Source organism: Schistocerca nitens, chromosome 7, assembly GCF_023898315.1.
Source record: "Schistocerca nitens isolate TAMUIC-IGC-003100 chromosome 7, iqSchNite1.1, whole genome shotgun sequence".
Taxonomy (NCBI): Eukaryota; Metazoa; Arthropoda; class Insecta; order Orthoptera; family Acrididae; genus Schistocerca; species Schistocerca nitens.
This window is the reverse complement of record NC_064620.1, coordinates 363,911,218-363,933,949: the sequence shown is the minus strand read 5'-3', so window position 1 is coordinate 363,933,949 and position 22,732 is coordinate 363,911,218. Positions and strand designations below refer to the sequence as shown.

Below are 22,732 nucleotides of genomic sequence, written 5' to 3'. Positions count from 1 at the left end.
CCACAAGAAAAAGTCGTAGTGGGTCTTGTGTGGGGCTTTTGACGGAGAACAATGTAGGGCAGTGTCTCGCGGTCCCGTGCGCCCTGTCCAGCGTTGAGCTGTCTTCAAATTCTGCAGAATTGGTTTTCTCTACAACTTCTGGAGGACTCCGATGACTTCATTTTCCAACAGGAGGGAGCTCCACCACTCTGGCACAACAATGTAAGTCAGTTTTTCAATGAGACTCTGGCTCATCGCTGGAGAGGACGGACGGGATCCAGAGACACTTCCAAGATAGCCGGACATGACCCCATGCGATTTTTTCTTGTGGGTTATGTGAAGCAAAGTGTGTTCATCTCCCCTTTACCTCGTAACATAGAAGAAGTGAAAAACAGAGTAATATCCGGCATAACTTCAGTAAAAGCAGATGCATCGTTTAGAGTTTATGATGAAGTTAGCTAACGTTTAGGCGTTTTTAGTGCTACCGCTGGGGGACACGCAGAACATTTTTATAGAATAACTAAAACTATAAGATTTAGTGAGTATTTTGAAATTAATCCCATATTTGTAGTATGTTTTTAATAATAAATATGGAGTTTTGAAATCAGGTAATTCTTTTTGAAACAACCTTTACGTACAGAGGGAACACGACACACAATGTCGAGAAGACAATACATTATGCCTTTTGAATTTACATCTCGTCTTCTTTCAAAGGGCCAGGTAACTTCAAAAAATTGTATTTTCTTCCCTTCGGTGGAGCTGACTTTTTCATGTACTCAAATTTGGTTAGGTCGCCCAGATGTGCTGTTATTGTTAAGATAGCAAGGCGTGAACTACAAACTCGAATAGGTTCCAGTACATGAATTTTACTTAGTAAATGTGTTAAAATTGTAGCCGGCCGTAGTGGACGAGCGGTTCTAGGCGCTACAGTCTGGAACCGCGCGACTGCTACGGTCACAGGTTCGAATCCTGCCTCGGGCATGGATGTGTGTGATGTCCTTAGGTTAGTTAGGTTTAAGTAGTTCTAAGTTCTAGGGGACTGATGACCACAGCAGTTAAGTCCCATAGTGCTCAGAGCCATTTTTGTTAAAATTGTGATTTATTTAAAGCATTAGTGATCAATGATTTCATATACTAATGATACGGAATATCTTTTCTGTAACACTGAAACCAAAGTTTTGTCCTAGGAACACTGAACTGTTGGAAAACTGCACAGGAGGCATGTTACTGGCACAGTGCTTGTCAATTTGCGCCGCAGTATCCATTCAGCTGTTACAGGTCGCAGTGGTAAGTGCCCATTATCCAGTGATAAATAATTTTAAGTTAGTTCTGATAACAATAAACAATATGATTGTTAGTACAACAGGTAAACACCTTCCATTAAAATTTATGTTGTGCTACATGTACTGTACGCCATATATTTAATGGATTAGCTAAACCTTTACTGAAGCGTGTTTCTTGTATGAATAAGTAAAATCTGTTCAGATGAATGACATTATGGAAGCATATCGGCGACTGGGAATTTGTGTGTGCCAACAAGTGACGTATCTAGGATGGGGAAACCTAGGCGATGTCCTAGGGCCCCCGGAGTATCAGTAGCTCCTGGCATCCGAAAGAAAGAAATGTAAAAGAAAACAAGGAAACATGAAATTTAAAAAATTGTAAGACCAATCAATGAAAAAAAAGCGAAATAAGGTTATCGAAATCATTGTGATATAAAGAATATCAATCATTTAGACCACTTTAGCAAGATGACGTCTACATACTCATAGACGAAAGCAGAGGTAACACTCGGAGTTAAGCATCACAGCGATGTTATAGCTTACTGAATTAGAAACCGTTTAAATTTATTGATACATTCTGTGAAGATCCTCTTTGCACACAGTACTGAAAGCTAAGATTGGTAGCGACAGAAAACAAGCGAATATTAGTCCCAAGCCATACACAGTATTTCAGCTTTTATCGAAACAGCTGTTCCCGTCAGCCACTGCTCCGAGAGTCTTCTCAGAGTGAACGATCAATACTTGTGTCAGGTCAGGGGTTACGCAGCGGTGTAAGAGGTCCTGTACGAATGATACTGAATTACTTATCACCGAAATGAAAAACAATGACGACTATAGTATTAGGCCTATTCACACAGTATCACCTGACCGCCCAAGTTGACAGCTAGGAGAATCATCTGGCAGTTCGAATTCCAGCCACGTCTACCGATTCAGTTCTAGACAGACGATGAGACATGAAAATATGGATGCAATGTACTGATACTATGGAGACAAAGTGCACTGACACCAAGGAAAGCGGGCCCATTTTATTTAATTATACGTAAGCATAAATAACGGTTTCTAATCGCATTTCACTCTGTTTATAATTGATTTAAAACACAAAAAATTTCCTGACCAAAATACAGCTTAAAGTATCAAATTCGACTCTAATCGTTATAAAAGCGTTTTATTTCGATACGTGCAAGACACATATGTCAAGACACCACGGTGACACACTCTAGTCTTTGAACAATGCACAGACGACTTGGCACAAAGCTTCATGGCAACATCTGTAATTTGTGGTATTATAAATTTCCTGTAATTACAATATTCATAAAATTCATACTTTTCCAACACAAAGGACGTCAGACAAACCTTCATGAACAGTCTGGAGGACTGGTTTACAAAATCAGTTTACTGTCAGTACAACTGCAGGTCGAAGATTTCCACGTTCATTAGATATATACTTGTGAGAACTTAAATTATGTATCCGCAAAGAGATGGAATCGAGTTGACACCTATGTTTTGGTTGATAACGTTTTGTTGTAACCCGGATGTCTTAACTTCTGACTGTTATCTTTACGCCTTGTCTATACTGCATTTCACGGTTTCCTTAGAATTTTGCTGTCTGGAAACGGATCATTCATGTTGCTCGCTGATCGTCTCGTCTCAAAATGATGCCAAGGAAGGGTGTGGCTTGCTGCAGAAACCATTGTATTGTTGAGAACTGCGTCACGTCGCGGTGTGTTGTTTACGCGGTATGTTGTTTACTCTAACAATCTTTTTACAGGTCGACAAATCTTGTGAACATGTCCTGATTTTTCTTTAATCTTCCTTCCATTGTCAACCGCAACATCAGAATTTTCTCTTTGGTGCCTTTATCTTTCCTAAAGCGAAATTGATTGGTATTTTACACATCCTAAGTTTTCTTTTCCATTCCTCTGTATATTATTCTCGTCAGAAACTTAGATGCATGAACTATTAAGCTGATTATGCGTTAATTCTCACACTTGTCAGCTCTTATAATCTTCGGAACTGTGCAGATAATATTTTTCCGAAAGTCGTATGGTATATGACCAGACATGCATTCTACACAGCAACGTGAATAATCATTTTGTTTCCACTTGCCCCTATGATTTTAGAAATTCTGTTGGAATGTAATGTATCCTTTCCGTCTTATTCGATCTTTAGTCTTCCAAAGCTGTGTTAAATTCTGATTCTAAAATGGCTCCCCAATCTCTTCCACATCGACTCCTTTATCTTCTTCTATCACGTTATCAGACAAGTCTCTCCCCTCACAGAGGCCTTCAGTGTACTTGTACCACCTATGTCCTATCTCCTCTGCATTTAACAGTGGAAATACCATTGCACGCTTAGTGTTACCATGCTTGCTTTTAATTTAACGGAAGGTTATTTTGATTTTCCAATAATCATATCTTCTTCGATCCCTTCATAGTTTTCATGTGCCATTTCGTTTCAGCTTCCTCCATTTGACATTTATTTCATTCCTAAGTGACTCGCTTTTCTGTATTTCTGAGTTCCTTTGAATGTTTTCGTGCTTCCTTCTTTCATAAATCAGCTGAAGTATTTCTGCTGTTACCCATGGTTTCTTCACAGTTACCTTCTTTGTACCTGTGTTTTCTTTCCAACTTGTGTGATTGCTCTTTTTAGAGATGCCAATTCCTCGTCAACTGAAGTGCTTACTGAGCTATTCCTTACAGCAGCATATACAGGGTGGTCCATTGTTAGTGACCGAGCGAAATATCTCACAAGATAAGCATCAAACGAAAAAACTACAAAGAACGAAACTTGTCTAGCTTGAAGGGGGAAACTAGATGGCGCTGCCATGGGTCAAACGGATATCAACTGCGTTTTTTTAAACAGGAACCCATATTTTTTATTACATATTCGTGTAGTACGTAAAGAAAGATGAATGTTTTAGTTGGACCACTTTTGTCGCTTTGTGATAGATGGCGCTGTAGTAGTCACAAACGCATAAGTACGTGGTAACACGTAACATTCCGCCAGTGTGGACGGTATTTGCTTCGTGGTACATTACCCGTGTTAAAATGGACCGTTTATCGATTGCGGAAAAGGTCGATATCGTGTTGATGTATGGTTATTGTGATCAAAATGACCAACGGGGGCGTGCTATGTATGCTCCTCGGTATCCTGGACGACATCATCCTATTGTCCGGACCGTTCGCCGTTATTTAAGGAAACAGGAAGTGTTCAGCCACTTGTGGAACGTCAACCACGATCTGCAACAAATGATGATGCCCAAGTAGGTGTTTTAGCTGCTGTTGCGGCTGATCCGCACATCAGTAGCAGACAAATTGCGCGAGAATCGGGAATCTCAAAAACGTCGGTGTTGAGAATGCTACATCAACGTCGATTGCACCCGTACCATATTTCAATGCACCAGGCATTGCATGGTGACGACTTTGAACGTCGTGTACAGTTCTGCCACTGGGCACAAGAGAAATTACGGAACGATGACAAATTTTTTGCAGGCGTTCTATTTAGTGACGAAGCGTCATTCACCAACAGTGCTAACGTAAACCGGCATAATATGCACTAATGGGCAACGAAAAATCCACGATAGCTGCGACAAGTGGAACATCAGCGACCTTTGCGGGTTAATGTATGGTGCGGCATTATGGGAGAAAGCACAAGTGGACCCCATTTTATTGATGGCAATCTAAATGATGCAATGTATGCAGATTTCCTACGTAATGTTCTACCGATATTACTACAAGATATTTCACTGCATGACAGAATGGCGATGTACTTCCAACATGATGGATGTCCGGCACATAGCTCGCGTTCGCTTGAAGCGGTATTGAATAGCGTATTTCATGACAGGTGGATTGGTCGTCGAAGCACCATACCATAGCCCGCACGTTCACCGGATCTGACGTCCCCAGATTTCTTGCTGTGGGGAAAGTTGAAGGATATTTGCTATCGTGATCCACCGCCAACGTCTGACAACATGCGTCAGCGCATTGTCAATGCATGTCTGAACATTACGGAAGGCGAACTATTCGCTGTTGAGAGGAATGTCGTTACACGTGTTGCCAAATGCACTGTGATTGACGGACATCATTTTGAACATTTATTGCATTAATGTGGTATTTACAGGTAATCACGCTGTAACAGCATGCGTTCTCAGAAATGATAAGCTCACAAAGGTACAGGTATCACATTGGAACAACCGAAATAAAATGTTCAAACGTACGTACGTTCTGTATTTTAATTTAAAAAACGTACCTGTTACCAACTGTTCTAGGCGCTACAGTCTGGAACCGAGCGACCGCTACGGTCGCAGGTTCGAATCCTGCCTCGGGCATGGATGTGTGTGATGTCCTTAGGTTAGTTACGTTTAATTAGTTCTAAGTTCTAGGCGACTGGTGACCTCAGAAGTTAAGTCGCATAATGCTCAGAGCCATTTGAACCAACCAACTGTTCGTCTACAATTGGGAGCCATATGTTTGTGACTATTACAGCGCCATCTATCACAAAGCGAAAAAAGTGGTCCAACTAAAACATTCATATTTCTTTACGTACTACACGAATATGTAATAAAAAGGGGGGTTCCTATTTAAAAAAACGCAGTTGATATCCGTTTGACCTATGGCAGCGCCATCTAGCGGGCCAACCATAGCGCCATCTAGTTTCCCCCTTCAAGTTAGACAAGTTTCGATCTTTTTGGTTTTTTTCGTTTTATGCTTATTTCGTGAGGTATTTGGCCCGGTCACGATCAATGGACCAACCTGTATAGTCTCACTGAAATTCAAGCATATCTCTTCATTCCTTAGTACTTCTGTATCACACTTTTTGGTGCAGTGATTCCTTCTGATTAATTTCTTAAACCTCAGCCTACTCTTCATCAGTATTAAATTATGATATGAGTCTATATCTGCTCCTGTGTACGTCTTACAACCCCGTAACTAATTTCGGAATCTCTGTCTGCCCGTGAGGTAATGTAACTTAAATCTTCTCGTATCTCCAGACATCTTCCAAGTATTCCTACTCCTCTTGTGATTCTTACATAGAGTATTCGCTATTAATAGCTGAAATATATTGCAGTATTCAATTAGTCTTTTTCCACTCTCATTCATAGTACCTTGCCGATATTTACTGTAACTCTCGCTTCTGTTCCTTTCACTACAGTCGCATTCCAGTACTCCACGACTATTAGATTTTCATCTCCCTTTACTTACGGGACTCGCCCTTCAGTATCCTCATATACTTTTTCTCTTCATCTTCTGCTTGTGCTGTTGGCTTATGTATGTGAAATATTGCTGTCGGTATTGGTTGCTGTCGATTCTGATGAGAACAACCCTATCACTGAACTGTTCACAATAACTCACACTCTTTCCTACCCCCTATACACAGCGAACCCTACTCCTGTTATAGCATTTCCTGCTGCTGTTGATATTACCCTATACTCATCAAATCAGAAATCATTGTCTTCTTTCAATTTCGATTCACCAACCGCCACTACACCTAGGCTTAGCATTTCCCTTTTCAGATTTTACCACGTTCAAACCTCTAAGAGGCTATGCGGTAAAAGTAACTGCACATATTTTGAAAACTTTCCAAAGATAATAGCAGTGGCATAACTAGAACGAACGCGACAATTTGCCAGAGTGGAAAAAAAAAGTAAAATCAATCAATTAAGAGAAGCCTTTTGCTATGTTAAAATAATGAAAGATTGTTTTGTAAATGATTATGACGTAAAGATACAAGAATTTTTACCATATTTTCGGTTAACTGGATATGTAGAACGAAAGTGACTAGATGTGAGTAAGTTTTTCAGCCAAGGTAACACCAAAATGTCTGTTATGATTAGCCTATTAGGGAAAGGGTGGGCGATGGTAGTTAAAGTAACATTTTTCTATCAAAAGTGATTGGCAACTAAATACCTGATTTTAAGGAGTATGTATGTTATAATCAAAATATCCACGGGTGTACTGCCGGTCTACAGTGTCCAACGGGCACAATATGTCGGCGATCATACATGTCGCCATCATCAGGTGAACTGACGGACTGAGCTCCTGTGAACGTGCCGGCACGGAGATCCGTACGCTATGGCTGCTCAGGGGGAACTGGGTTCGGTCGCGGCGGCGGTCGGTTTAAATACCCTCCGCCCGTGGCGCGCTCACTCCGCCGTCCGCGCCCCGACCGAACCCAGTTCCCCCTGAGCAGCCATAGCGTACGGATCTCCGTGCCGGCACGTTCACAGGAGCTCAGTCCGTCAGTTCACCTGATGATGGCGACATGTATGATCGCCTAAATATTGTACCCGTTGGACACTGTAGACTGGCAGTACACCCGTGGATATTTTGACTATCAAATATGCCGGGAGAAACTCAAGAATCACATGTATGTTACAGACTTACAAGTTTTCATTACTGCTGTCTGTAACAAAAACCTTGAAAATGGAGCAGTTATGTTTTTAAATGAGATTTTTTCACGATATTTAGCTTATATTTCCATTTCATGTAATAGTAATATGAACGTTGTCGAAGGTACAAATGAAATTAAACATATATGTACAGGAACACTGCTGAGCTAATGTCGAGTCACATTGATGTACACCCAGCTGTTCTGAGGTATCCAACAAAAGCTATGCCTGTTGAAAAAATTGAGTGTTTTTGTTCGAAGAAAAACTATTTAAAAAAAATAATTACATTCTGCAATGAGTCAGGCACGATTATCTAGTTTGCAGTACTGTCTACAGGAGAAGGGTGGTGCAAACGGTCACAGGTATGTTTGGCTGGTGAGGGAGTGTAGTAGAATCGTTGAAAAATCTTAATTGGAGAGCTGAAACAAGATGCCATACACCTTTTAAGAGCGTGCTTGTAAAACTTCAAGGCCCGTATTTATTTGGAGAATCCACAAAAACAACTTTGACCTATTGCATTTGAATTTCAAGTTCTGTAGTCTATTCAAAAGTTACACCTTTTTTCAACAACTTTCTTAATGGTTTAGTTACTGTTGTATAATCCTTGACAAAACAACACTAATCATACATGAGCCCCAAGAGGCTCAGTAATTCTTTCACATTACTATGTATGCAGGAGAACTATCTATGTAGGTTCAGAAGCTGTGACTCTGGAAACGAGCATTTCTCCGACTTTAAACTCAAATGTGCCCATTGTAATTTTGTCAATATACTACATAGCTGCTCGTCATGTTTTAAACTGCTCTGGAGAATACAGTAATACAATCTAAATGGATCAGGACATAGTTGGTTTTAAACACCTTAACAACAAGTCTTTAAATCGCTGAATCTGTAGAGCGCTTTTCTTAAACCAAAAGATATTTTCAAAGACTCACCTCGCCAAGATGGTATCTTCGGATGCAATATTAATCTAAGGGTTGCATAATTTTATATCAAGCGTACCAAAATGCTTCCAGTTTCTTCTTGCTACAGATCTGGTATTCGTGGATGGACTTTTGTGGTATATTCCTTCAAACATCCGCGCAGTGTCTTCTGATACAGCATATACACTGAAGAGCCAAAGAAACTGGTACATATCTGTTTAATATCGTGTAGGGCCTCCGCGACCACGCAGAAGTGCCGCAGCACGATTTGGTGTGGTCTCGGCTAACGTTTGAGGTAGTGCTGGAGGGAACTGACACCAAGAGTCCTGCAGGACTGTCCATAAATCCGAGGGCGTTGAGATCTCTTTTGAACAGCATATTGCAAGGCATCCTTGATATGCTCAATACTGTTCATCTCTGGGGAATTTGGTGGCCAGAGGAAGTGTTTAAGCTCAGAAGAGTGTTCCTGGAGCCACTCCACAGCAATTTTAAACGTGTGAGGTGTCGCAGTGTCCTGCTGGAATTGCCCAAGTACGTCGAAATGCACTATGGACATGAACGGATGCAGGTGATCGTTCAATATACTTACGTACGTATAACGTGTCACAGTCGTATCTAGACGTATCAAGGGTCCCATGTCATTCCAACTACACACGCCTCACACCATTACAGACTCCACCAGATCGAATAGTCTCCTGCTGACATGCAGGGTCCACGAATTCATCAGGTTGTCTCCATACGCACACGTCCATTCGCTCGATACAATTTGAAACGAGACTCCTCCGACCGGGCAACATGTTTCCAGTCATCAGCAGTCCAATGTCGGTGTTGACGGGCCCAGGTGAGGCGTAAAGCTTTGTGTAGAGCAGTCATCAAAGGCACACGAGTGGGCCGTCGGCTCCGAAAGCCCATATCGATTGATGTTTCGTTGAATGGTTCGAACGCTGACACTTGTTGATGGCCCAGCATTGAAATCTGCGGAAGGGTTGCACTTTGGTCACGCTGAATGATTCTCTTCACTCATTGTTGGTCCCGATCTTGAAGTATCTCTTTCCAACCGCAGCGATGTCGGAGATTTGATGTTTTACCGGATTCCTGATATTCACGGAACACTCGTGAAATGGTCGTACTGGAAAATCCCCACTTCATCACTACCTCGGCGACGCTGTGTCCCATCGCAGGTCCACCGACTATGACACCACGTCCAAACTCACTTAAATCTTGATAACCTGCCTTTGTAGCAGCAGTAACCGATCTAACCACTGCACCAGACACTTGCTGTCTTAGACAGGCGTTGCCGACTGTAGCGCCGTATTCTGCCTGTTTACCTATCTCTGTAGATGAATACGCATGCTTAACCTGTTTCTTTGGCGTTTGAGTGTAAAAGGCCTAGACTTGTTCCTGACATTTGTGACCGCTTGTAACGCCGGAAATGCATATCCTCCTATTTCCATCTATTGTACTATAATTTGTTTTCCTTATTTTTGTTACCTGAAAATATGACATTTCTATGCCTTTATATATTGTAATTGTTTTACTATTTGTATATATATATATATATATATATATATATATATATATATGCATTTATGTCGATGTATAATTGGTTTGTTTCGTAAATATTATTTGTATTTTTACGCTGGGTCTTGCCTAGGGAAAACTGCTATCGAACGATTACATCGATAGGTCGTGTGAAGAATCAAAGTGTGTAGGATCTTTGGTAGTGTTAACTCTGCCGCGTGGAGCGCGGGCAGGGCAGTGGGAGTCTGGCTGGAGTAGCGAGTGGAGCAGGTGTGTGGTGTGACGCTCCCGCGAGTTGCCGCGCTTTCGGGGTTTAGCAGCATGTAATTGCGCTCGACTTGCGATGATAGTTTCTGACATGGTGTCGCGGACGGGAAGCCTTAGCTGGCGCACATCAAGAGCCCGTTTCGTCTGGTGACCGTGTTGAGAAGAAGGCGCGCCAACATCCAGCTTCTGCAACAGCGACGGCTGACAATGAGTGACTGTCGCCACCTCCTCGATCGACGGCTTCAAACCTTCAATCAACTAACAAGGAAGACTAAAAGCACGTAAAGTTTCAGAACTGTATGGCAGACCTCAGCTTTTCAAATTGTTCCATTTGCCTCGCAAAATTACAGCAACTTAGCATGAACCTTTGTTGCTCATTGTCCCAATTGCATTACCAAGCAGGGTCCCTTCCTTTTCCGAAATGAACCCGAGTGTCGTTGAAATTCAGACGCCAGCATTCAAGTACTATCATTGCATTTCATTACTTTAGTTTCAAAGTGCAGTTAAAGCATTCATAGCTGGCTACAATAGTTAGATTACACAAGCACAAATTAAGAGTGCGAGTTTTGTTAGCATATTTTAGCTTATCTGTGACTGCAGCTCAGCTTGGTACGTACTAAATTTTACTATTGTTAATTATTCAGAATCATTTAATTCAAGTTCAAAGTTAAATCTCTTGTTTCTAAATTGCGTAGAGTCAAGTTGCTTTTGAAATGATTGTTGAGGTAGTCCAAGACTAACCGCATTCTGCTGGATTTCGATGTGCTTCAGAAAGAAAGCTCACTATTAACTTCAGTCACTAAATTAACTTTCGATTTTCCGGTTTTATTAATTCTTTTGCTAAATTAAGTCAGAGTGTAGCGAAATTTATTACTTCTGACAAACTTTCAGTTTTCACACTACACGTGTCAACCTTCAGTTGCCACGCTTCTAGTGCTAATTATATGTGTAATAACCTTTCTTTTTCAGTTACTATAGTAATTGTCCTTAGGACTGGCGACCGTGATTTCCCCCAAATCTCAAATATCTAATTACCGCTAGTTAATTGTTCACGTAACGGCCGCACATTTACTTTCTTTATTAACTTTACCCCTTATCAAAATTAATTTCCACCAGTTTCATTTGCATTTTTCCTTTCATTTAGATGTAACCCTTTCCTCCCTCTTTACCGACAGATTAACTTCGGTGACGATTGCTTTCCCAAATTTCCCATTAGGTACACGCGGTTTCATTTTTCACTGTCATTAAGGTCGATAAGTGAGGGGGAGGTTACACGCTTCTCCTCTAAGCTACTTATAATATTTGGCACGATAAACGTCTCTCACAGGCAATGGCTTGTATTTCCTATTCTCCTAGCAATGCTTTACTCTTATCACAGTCAATTTGTCATTAATTATTTTGTCCATACTGGCAAGTACAGTCCCACGTGGAATCGTATCTCTTGTAGAAAAATTTTTCAACTGAACTGTGTCATATTTTTCTACCTATAGCCTAAACCTTGCAAAGATCTCATTTTTTGTGAACAACTGGTTGAGACTCTCACTCTACCTGAGCAGGTCAACCAGAAATATGGTTCTATGAGGATCATGTGTTTTGGTTGCCACCCTGAGAATTTTTCCAGTATTGACACATTTGGAGGGGTATTGGCTTTTAATATCAGGATATGTTCTTGATTGGAATCACGGGGAATGGACAACTTCCCCAACATTCCTCGTGACCTTTAGATATAGCTGCCGCGAAAACGAGAAACTGGTCAGTTTTGGGGACGATAGTCCGCTACACCGTGGAGCTGATACACAAAATCATTCGCCAGAATGACAACAAAACGCTGTCCATGCTTCGTCAACGTTTCCGTTTCAAAATTGTAAGTCCTTCCATCAACTATCAGTTCGACAGGACTGATTCTCATTGGATTAATCATTTCAGTTCCAAAACAACTCGTATGGCAGCAGGATGGCGGTAGTACTCACTTATCGCTTGGGGATAGACACACATTGCTTCTGTGGCCGCCTATATCAGTTAAATTTCTTACTTTCCTGCTTCGCATTTTGGCAGAAACAATCACGCTGGTCCTCTGTTTGAAGCCTACGAAATTAATAGGATGAACAGTTATTACTGGGAGTTGATGGGAAACTACACCTCTCTGGCATCTCCCTTACTAGACCCCCTGTCCTCAGGAGCTGATGGTGTCTGACATATTTCCCTACAGCTCAAACAGCAGGGTGCCCGACATCTATTGGTGGCGTGTTCCTGCCTTTGCAATCGTCTACGATTTAGCTTGGATCATGTATCACACGTTACCAATCGCTGGTTGGAGCTCGTAATACATCTCTTTGTAGTGAATGGAATTCATCCATCCCATCTCTGTATCTGACATCCATAATGTACGCTTGTGCAATGATGCTCAACTTGGAGGTAATGCGGTTTGGAAGTCTGGTGATGTAAGAAGTTTTCACCACTAGTATTTGTTGTCCGGTAAGGGGAAACGAGTGGTACGCTACACCAGCATCATCGAATAAATTAGAAACTTTTCCACGCCATCTCATAGCGTGTGACTAGCACGATACTGTTGATGGTCATCGATCTATTCAACGGGGACAATTACGATAACTTCCACCACTGGGCTTAACCCTCTTATCCTCGTTACCCATAACAACACAAACACAATCCTACACTGCGGAAGCACTCATCAAATTCATTCAAGCTACACAGAGCCGCACGTGACAGTTCATAACACTTTGGAGGAAGGCGAGCAAAGTAAGATGATTCCCAGGAAGATAATGCCAGCTTCCCGCATTTTCACCGACATTCATTTCCTGAACGTGCAACTGATACCAGAAATTATGCAACCTGTGTGGGAACACTTGGTGTGTCTGCCTCTAACACATAAATTTTCGGAACTAAGCAACGACGAACAGCAGGTTTCCTGATCGGACACGCCATTAGACAAAAGCAAAAGTTTACAATTCAATGTACTGTCAACAATTGCTGTCAGATGGACAGCTGCATTGCTTGTGTTTTACTTTTTGCTCACAACAGTGTGGAGATGTTCCTCTATTATGACGAACTTGGTTCTTGACAACGTCATTACAGTATGTGTGTTAGCAACGTTATCGTTTACTCTCTTTCAGAGCACACAGAGTTTCGTGCTGGCTGGGAAGTACAGCTGCTACCTTACCTTGGTTCTCGTGCAGCTATTTATGTACTGCTGGTTCGGGGACGACCTCATCACAGAGGTAAGAGCCATAAAACATCCCGCAACTCACTGTTGTCAGAAACAGCATTGTAAGTGTCAAAAACCAATGTCGTCTTGAAAAAGAATCTTAGCCATAAGATACTAATAAGATGATCGTGTGGCGTAATACTAGAAAAACTCACAGAATCAAGATACATAGAGCAATGGAAAATACAGTGATGAGCCTTAACATGGAGCTACCTTCTATCGCGGTGGGGACGTGAGGCGGTAAGGTGAGCATGTAAGTCGATCAGAGGTGTGGGGAATAATTCTTACGACGCCAGGGGCTGCTAGTGGCGACAATAACATAAGCAACTTTGAAAAAGATTGTTACAGCGAGGCGCCTGGGAACGAGCATCTCGGAAACGTCAAAGATGATCGTATTTTTGCGTTATTTTGTCGTGAGCATCTTTGTAAGGACTGTGATACCACGTGTAGGCAAGAAGGTGTTGGAATTCCTCGCCTTACCACAGAACGAAGAAGTTGGAGTCTCGCTCACGATGTAAACCAGCATAGGCGGCGAACTGTGGCAGACCTGACGACAGAGCGCTGTTCTCGTGCAGGCACCAGTGTTTCGAAGCACATCACTCAGCAAACATTGTTGAACATAGTGCTCAACAGCAGACGGTCAGTTCTTACCACAGAATATTCGCTAAGATGTAGCTACATATGCCGCTCATGGGAAAAGCATCACACTTTACAACTTCGTGTAGACACCTACGATATAATTCATATATTCACTGACAGCAGAAACTCGCTATACCAAAAGATAATTAATGTAGAGTAATGAAATTACGAGATTACGTTTGTCTAGGCAACATATTTAAGTGATTAACGTTCAGGAGAAAGAAAACTGGCGTTCTACTGATCGGAGCGTGGCATATCAGATCCCTTAATCGGGTAGGTAGGTTAGAAAATTTAAAAAGGGAAATGGATAAGTTAAAGTTAGATATAGTGGGAATTAGTGAAGTACGGTGGCAGGAGGAATAAGACTTTTGGTCAGCTGAATACAGAGTTATAAATACAAAATCAAATAGGGGTAATGCAGGAGTAGGTTTAATAAAGAATAAAAAAATAGGAGTGTGGGTAAGCTACTACAAACAGCATAGTGAACGCATTTTTGTGACCAAGATAGACACGAAGCCCACGCCTACTACAGTAGTACAAGTTTATATGCCAACTAGCTCTGCAGATGATGAAGAAATTGATGAAATGTATGATGAGATAAAAGAAATTATTCAGGTAGTGAAGGGAGACGAAAATTTAATAGTTATGGGTGACTGGAATTAGACAGTAGGAAAAGGAAGAGGAGGAAATGCAGTAGGTGAATATGGATTGGGGCTAAGAAACGAAAGAGGAAGCCACCTGGTAAAATTTTGCACAGAGCATAACATAATCATAGCTAACACTTGGTTCAAGAATCATGAAAGAAGGTTGTATACATGGAAGAACCCTGGAGATACCAGAGGGTTTCAGATAGATTATATAATGGTAAGACAGAGATTTAGGAACCAGATTTTAAATTGTAAGACGTTTCCAGTGGCAGATGTGGACTCTGACCACAATTGCTTATGAACTGTTGATTAAAACTGATGAAACTGCAATAGGGTGGGAATTTAAGGAGATGGGACCTGGATAAACTGAAAGAACCAGAAGTTGTACAGAGTTTCACGGAGAGCATAAGGGAACAATTGACAGGAATGGGGGAAAGAAATACAGTAGAAGAAGAATGGGTAGCTTTGAGGAATGAAATAGTGGAGGCAGCAGAGGATCAAGTAGGTAAAAAGACGAGAGGGTAACAGAAGAGATACTGAATTTAACTGATGAAAGGAGAAAATACAAAAATGCCGTAAGTGAAGCAGGCAAAAAGGAATACAAACGTCTCAAAAATGAGATCGACAGTAAGTGCAGGGATGGCTAGAGGACAAATGTAAGGATGTAGAGGCTTACCTCACTAGGGGGGAGATAGATACTGCCTACAGGAAAATTAAAGAGACCTTTGGAGAAAAGAGAAGCACTTATATGAATATCAAGGGCTCAGATGGCACCCCAGTTCTAAGCATAGAAGGGAAAGCAGAAAGGTGGAAGGAGTATATAGAGGGTCTATACAGGGGCGATGTTCTTGAAGACAATATTATGGAAATGGAAGAGGAGGTAGATGAAGATGAAATGGGAGATATAATACTGCGTGAAGAGTTTGACAGAGCACTGAAAGACCTAAGTCGAAACAAGGCCCCGGGAGTAGACAACATTCCATTAGAACTACTGGCAACCTTGGGAGAGCCAGTCCTGACAAAACTGTACCATCTGGTGAGCAAGAAGTATGAGACAGGCGAAATACCCTCAGACTTCAAGAAGAATATAATAATTCCAATCGCAAAGAAAGCAGGTGTTGACAGATGTGAAAATTACCGAACCATCAGTTAAATAAGTCAAGGGAGTGAGACAGGGTTGTAGCCTCTCCCCGATGTTATTCAATCTGTATATTGAGCAAGCAGTAAAGGAAACAAAAGAAAAATTCGGAGTAGGTATTAAAATCCATGGAGAAGAAATAAAAACTTTAAGGTTCGCCAATGACATTGTAATTCTGTCAGAGACAGCAAAGGGCTTGGAAGAGCAGTTGAACGGAATGGACAGTGTCTTGAAGGGAGGATGTAAGATGAACATCAACAAAAGCAAAACGAGGATAATGGAATGTTGTCGAATTAAGTAAGGCGATGCTGTGGGAATTAGATTAGGAAATGAGACACTTAAAGTAGTAAAGGAGTTTTGCTACTTGGGGAGCAAAGTAACTGATGATGGTCGAAGTAGAGAGGATATAAAATGTAGACCGGCAATGGCAAGGAAAGCGTTTCTGAAGAAGAGAAATTTGTTAACATCGAGTATAGATTTAAATGTCAGGAAGTCGTTTCTGAAAGTATTTGTATGGAGTGTAGCCATGTATGGATGTGAAACATGGACGATAAATAGTTTGGACAAGAAGAGAATAGAAGCCTTTGAAGTGTGGTGCTACAGAAGAATGCTGAAGATTAGATGGGTATATCACGTAACTAATGAGGAAGTATTGAATAGGATTGGGGAGAAGAGGAGTAAGTGGCACAACTTGACAAGAAGAAGGGATCGGTTGGTAGGACATGTTCTGAAGCATCAAGGGATCACCAATTTAGTATTGGAGGGCAGCGTGGAGGGTAAAAATCGTAGAGGGAGACCAAGAGATGAATACACTAAACAGATTCAGAAGGATGTAGGCTGCAGTAGGTACTGGCAGATGAAGAAGCTTGCGCAGGATAGAGTAGCATGGAGAGCTGCATCAATCCAGTTTCAGGACTGAATACCACAACAACAACAACAACAGACTATAACAGCATAATGAACCATGATTCTTCTTGCCAGAAGGTTACATACGAGGACTGGAACTTAAATAGTGGCAACTTTTTATTCACAACCGATACAAAAGAGTTACATGTTTGCACCTGTTACTGTCCTTCACCAGAGTTGCCTAGAACCCGTTGCCAGCGATGTGAAAGGCGTAGTATACCGTCAGCAGAGCCTGTTTTGTTGATCGTGCGAATGGAGCGGTCTACTGCCTGTCGAATCTCTGGAACAATTCTGAAGCGAATGCCACGAAGAGGTTCCTTCATCTTCGGATTCAAATCAAAATCACAAGGACTTAAGTTGGGGGAGTATGGTGGATGGTACAAGTCTTTCCAGTCCCATCGACCGAACAGAGCAGCCACAGCTTGCTCTGTATGCGCCCGCGTATTGTCGTGCAAAATGATGGGTGGGTTGGGCAGAAAGTGTCGCCGCTTCTTTCGCAAAGCTGGTCGCAGGTGATCCTCCAAAAACGAACAGTAATACTGTGCATTGACGGTCTGCCGTGGAGGAACGTAACGCGTTAGGATAACACCATCGCAGTCGTACACGAGAATCACCATAACTTTAGACCGCTCCATTCGCGCCATCAACAGAACAGGCTCTGCTAACGGTATACTACGCCTTCCACATCGCTGTCAACGGGTTCTACACAACGCTGGTGACTACTTTGAAGGACAGTAACAGGTGCAAACTTGCAACTCTTTTGTATCGGTTGTGAATAAATAGTTGCCACTATTTCTGTTCCAACCCACGTATATTTTTGCTGAGTTGATGTTATGTGAAAGTTGTTTTTTGTAATTTCCACTTGTAAAAAGTCATTATGTTTTGGATGCCTGGCCGTGTTTTAAGTAGCGGGTGGCTACAATTAAACTGGCGGTATTGCGAGTGGTGCAATGCAAGCTGTATACGTCGCAGGATACTGAAACATCTTATATACGTTCATTAATTGATGCGCTCGTGGAGTACGCTGAAAGGAAATATTTCCACTCCGTGCAACCAGGTTAAACTGTAGTATCGTGAGGAGTCAGAATGTGAAATGTTTCCTGTTTTGACGTCAGTATGGCGATGCATTTTAATTTCATTTGTGCGGTGACTGTTGGTGTAAAGGGTTAAGAAGGTTGAAGGTTGAAGTTTTTCCATACGAAACGCAATGGCTATTGAGAAGGAATACCGTGCACTGCTGGAAAAGTTGCTTTTATCCCAACGGCACCAATAAGGACGCTGCATTGCAGAAATGTCGGCGACAGAAACACCTGCGAAGATGTCCCATGTCAATAAATGGGCTAAAGAATGTGGTTAAAAAATTCGAAGAAACGTGAATTAGGTGGTGCAGAAGGGAGATAGAGGTGGTCCATTCGCATAGCAGTTGTTGATGAAGTTGCTGTAGCTACAGCCGGCCGTGCTGCACTTGAGTCAATTGCGTCTAATTCTGCAACCAGTGCTCGAGCTATGTCACAGGAATTGTCTCTCACGTGGTCACCAGTTCGAGAGATTTTGCTCCATGTTTTGCACTGGTACCCCTATAAAATTCGGGATGTGCGCTATATGAAGCCCCAAGATAGGCTACAACGCCGTGATTTTGCCCTTCGTTTTTTTAGCAAACATGGGAATGGATGACATTGATCGGAGAACATTGTCTGGACGGACTAGGCACATTTTACTTTACGCGGTGCTGTGACTACGCAGAACTGTCGCATAGGGGGTTCTACTTCATCACGTGCTGTGCAGGAACACACACTGCACTCAGCTTATGTGATTGTGTGGTGCGCTTTCATAAGCTCATTCATTCTTGATTTTTTTATTTTTTATTTTTTTATTTATTTTGTTTCGGGGAGATGACACCCCATGTGTCTATTAGGTGTGTAGTGACATCTGCACATTATAAGAACCTCCTTGTGCAATACATGATTCCAGCTATGCAGCCGTTCGAGGTGGCCGAGTGGTTCTCGGCGCTACAGTCTGGAACCGCGCGACCGCTACGGTCGCAGGTTCGAATCCTGCCTCGGGCATGGATGTGTGTGATGTCCTGAGGTTAGTTAGGTTTAAGTAGTTCTAAGTTCTATGGGACTGATAACCTCAGAAGCTAAGTCCCATAGTGCTCAGAACCATTTGAACCATTTGAACCAGCTATCCAAGAACGCAAATGTACCTACACCACTATTATCAGGCAAGACGGGGCGACACCACATGTCCCTTGCCAGGTGAAAGGTTTGCTTAGAGAAATCTTTGATAACGACTGCATCATCTCCAGGCAATTTCCAAATGTGCGACCTTCCGGATCCCCTACCTAGGTCCATGTGATCGTGTCGGGGATGTAGCCAGACTCTTCGTGATCGGGATAGCATACTACGGCATATCGCTCTGATTACACCGGGTATGCTCGACCATTCTGTGTAACAGATACAGGATGTTGCTGTGTTGGGGGACTGTATTGAACTCATAACTTGTGACCATTTCCTAATAAACGTGCCAGAACCTCGATAACATATGTTCGATCGTTACTCCCGTTTTCCTGCGCGCACACCACATTCTGACTTCTTCCCAACCATATTTTCACCTACTGGCAGAAATTTGAAGCATTATTTTTTCAGCATAGTCTATACCTACGATGTCTCAGCATCTTGAGATGTGTACAGCCGAAACTACAGCACTTGGAACGCCGTCAGTTTAATTACAAACACCCCATACCTGCGACCGATTCATTGACAACGGATATCTTGTCTAATAGAATTTATACTCACTCGCTTTTTTCGCTTGTTGTTGGGTAACCATAGCACTTAGGTGATTATGCCTTCTTGCAGAGCGAGAACGTCACTCTGGCAGCCTACTCAGCTGTGACGTCACTACAGGGATTCCCCGCATCTGTCCAGAAGTCGCTGCTGATTGTCATGACCCGTGCTCAGCTCTCCCTGCGCATCACCGCCGGTGGGCTGTTTCCCTTCTGCAGGGAATCCTTCGTCTCGGTGAGGATTCTCCTTGACGTACACACGTCAGTTCGTGTATTCACAATCGTTTCCCTGCACGTCGCTTTACTGTCACATTGAAGTGTTCATTTTATATTGTAGGTTTAGTACAGGGACCACCCATGCGAAAACGGCCTTCCATTGGCGCACATATGAAACTTTAGCTGGGCTTTTTTTCATAACATTTTTAACAGTTTGCTGGTTGTTAAAGGCAATGGACCACAATATAAATGAGACCTACAGCACTCGGGCGTCGCAGCGCGTCTCTTCAAATGCCAGCGATAAAAAAATGTCGCTCACAAAATTTCGTCCGGCGAGCACATCCGGCAGAAAAAGGACGTCGAAGAGTGGCAATCTGGCAACAGTGTAACCACGTGTATGGTAACTATCTCTGTCGGCACATCTTCATGACGCTGTACAGTGGGTGCAGTGGATAGAGTTTTGGGTTAGCATGCGGGAGATCGATGGTTCGATCATGAGTTGGTGGGCATTTTTTTTTTATTTCCTAATTTCATTCCGACATTTCATACTGTAATATACGCCGTTTCTTAGGTCATATGCATCCTAAATTTACAAAATTTTTTAGCGCTGAACATAACAGATATGTAGTTAGACAAATAAGAAGTAAACAGTTGAAACAATGACCTGTTATAGGACAGAATAACTACGAAAACATCAATTTCGAGATGCTGAAGATGATAGCACAGTACAATAACACAACATCTTCTTGTAATTTACACTACATGTGATATGAGCACTCAGATGTCACACATCAGCAACCAGTGACAATAGTAATGCCCATATTAATGACCGCATGACCTTCACAACAGAATACGTTGTCCTCAGAACAACAGATGGTCAAAGGGACCTCCCTGCACGTCCGAACATTGCGCAACCCGCCGGAGCATACAGTTCTGGACCCTTCGCAGCAAAGCTGCATCCAAAGTAACAAGAGCAGCATGAACACGCACTACCAATTCTTCCACATTCGTCGGCGGAGTAGAGTATATGTGTTCCTTCAGATGTCCCCACAGGAAGAAATCCAGGGGATTTAGGTCAGGCGTACACAGTGGCCATACAAATGGACCTCCAAGTCTGAGCCATTTCCATGGATATGTTTTGTCCAAATACTGCCACACATTAATTCCAGAGTGTGGAGGTGCACCATCATGTTGGAACCATAACCTCGGCCGAACATGTAGTGTAACATCTTGCAGTGCATCAGGCAGATAGTTTGAGAGGAATGCATGATACCTTCGCGCAGTCAACTGGTCGGGCAACATGTAGGGGCCCAAACACCTGTCGCCCAATATTCCAGCCCAGACGTTGATACCAAAGCGAACTTGATATCCATGGTCGCGGGTGACGTGCGGGTTAACCTCACACCAATGGTGGGCACTGTGTGTATTGAAGACACCCTCACGGGTGAATGCTGCATCATCTGACCATATTACGTTGTTCACGAAGTCATTGTTGTCTTCCTGTTGTTGTTGGAACCATTCACAGAATTGCATGCGCTGATGGCGGTATGCAGGATGCAGGTGTTGCGTGAAAGCGTAATGACAGGAGGGCAGCCCATGCTCGTGCAGCACGTTAACGACCGTGCGTTGCGAGAGGCACAGCTGCCTTACTATACTACGTATGCTTCGCTGAGGTTCTTGGTGTATGACCGCCTGAATAATTTCCTCAGTAGCTAGAGTACAGCGAGTCAGTGGACGATCTCTGTCACGTGATGGTGGAAAGAGAGAACCTGACTCTTGAAGGCGCAGCTCCAGATGACGAAATACATTTTTACCTGGATGGTGTCAACGAGGGTATCTAGCAGCATATTCACGAGCGGCAACACCAGCCCGGTTATCAGACGCACCAAGAACCAGAAGCATATCCACATATTCATCGTTTGTGTATGCCATACGTCTGCCACACTGGTTTAGAGGTTTACAACGAGAAAATTCGATACGTGCACGCATTTACATTGGAGTCCGTCACGGACGCGTTACTCCGCTCGCTATTAGTCACTGTCAGGTGGACAGCGCATACGGTATAAACACGCCGTCAGTCCTGCACTCTGTTCCACTTAACGCGCATTACCCCTCTGACAGATATTGCTCTGCATGATTCATCCCGACACCGATAATTATGAAATGTTCGGTTTCGAATTACACTGTTTTCCTAACGGTAATAGACATTGTTTTTCCACAGTCCCATTCACAGAATAATAGTAATAATAATAATTCTCACACAGGAAAGAAAAATCATTAGGAAAATTATTGGGCCAAATCTCACAGACGAAGGATATAGGTTTCACTCTAGGGACAGCACAGAGGAGTTGTCCAACATCGCAGCGGACATTAGAAAGATGTGACTAAAATTTTGTGGACACATCAGCAGACTCCACAGACCAGACCCACCAACAGAATCCTCAGGTACATCCAGGGACTCAAGACCACTATACTCTGGTTGAGACAAGTCAAAACCGATCTAGAAAGAGCTCAGATTCAGCGGACGTCATGCACAAAGGCGTCCATAGACTCAAGGTGTGCAAGTACGAAGTGATGTCAGAGAAAACAGCACCTAAAGCCCAAAGGCCAAAGTGGACTGAAGAAAGGAAGAGAGCCTTTAGTGAACGAATGAAGGAGTACTGGAAGAAGAGGAAGAACAAGTAGTCATGAATGTTTCGCGAGGTCGGATAAAAGGCCTGCAACGTATGTAATAATAATAATGCATTGAGATACGTGTTAAACAGCATACTGTTACCAGACTCAGTGTTGAAAGGTACTATTAGTGGAAAGATGGCG

At 42.6% G+C, this 22,732-nt stretch overlaps 1 protein-coding gene across 1 annotated transcript in view; it reads left to right on the top strand.

Annotated features, from left to right (window-relative positions):
• Nucleotides 1-22,732, top strand: part of LOC126195641 (uncharacterized) — an 84,115-nt gene that overhangs the window by 45,942 nt on the left and 15,441 nt on the right. The window contains exon 2 of the mRNA XM_049934266.1: nt 19,773-19,934. Within this exon, the coding sequence (XP_049790223.1) occupies nt 19,773-19,934 (162 nt within the window). The remainder of the gene's footprint in view (nt 1-19,772; nt 19,935-22,732) is intronic.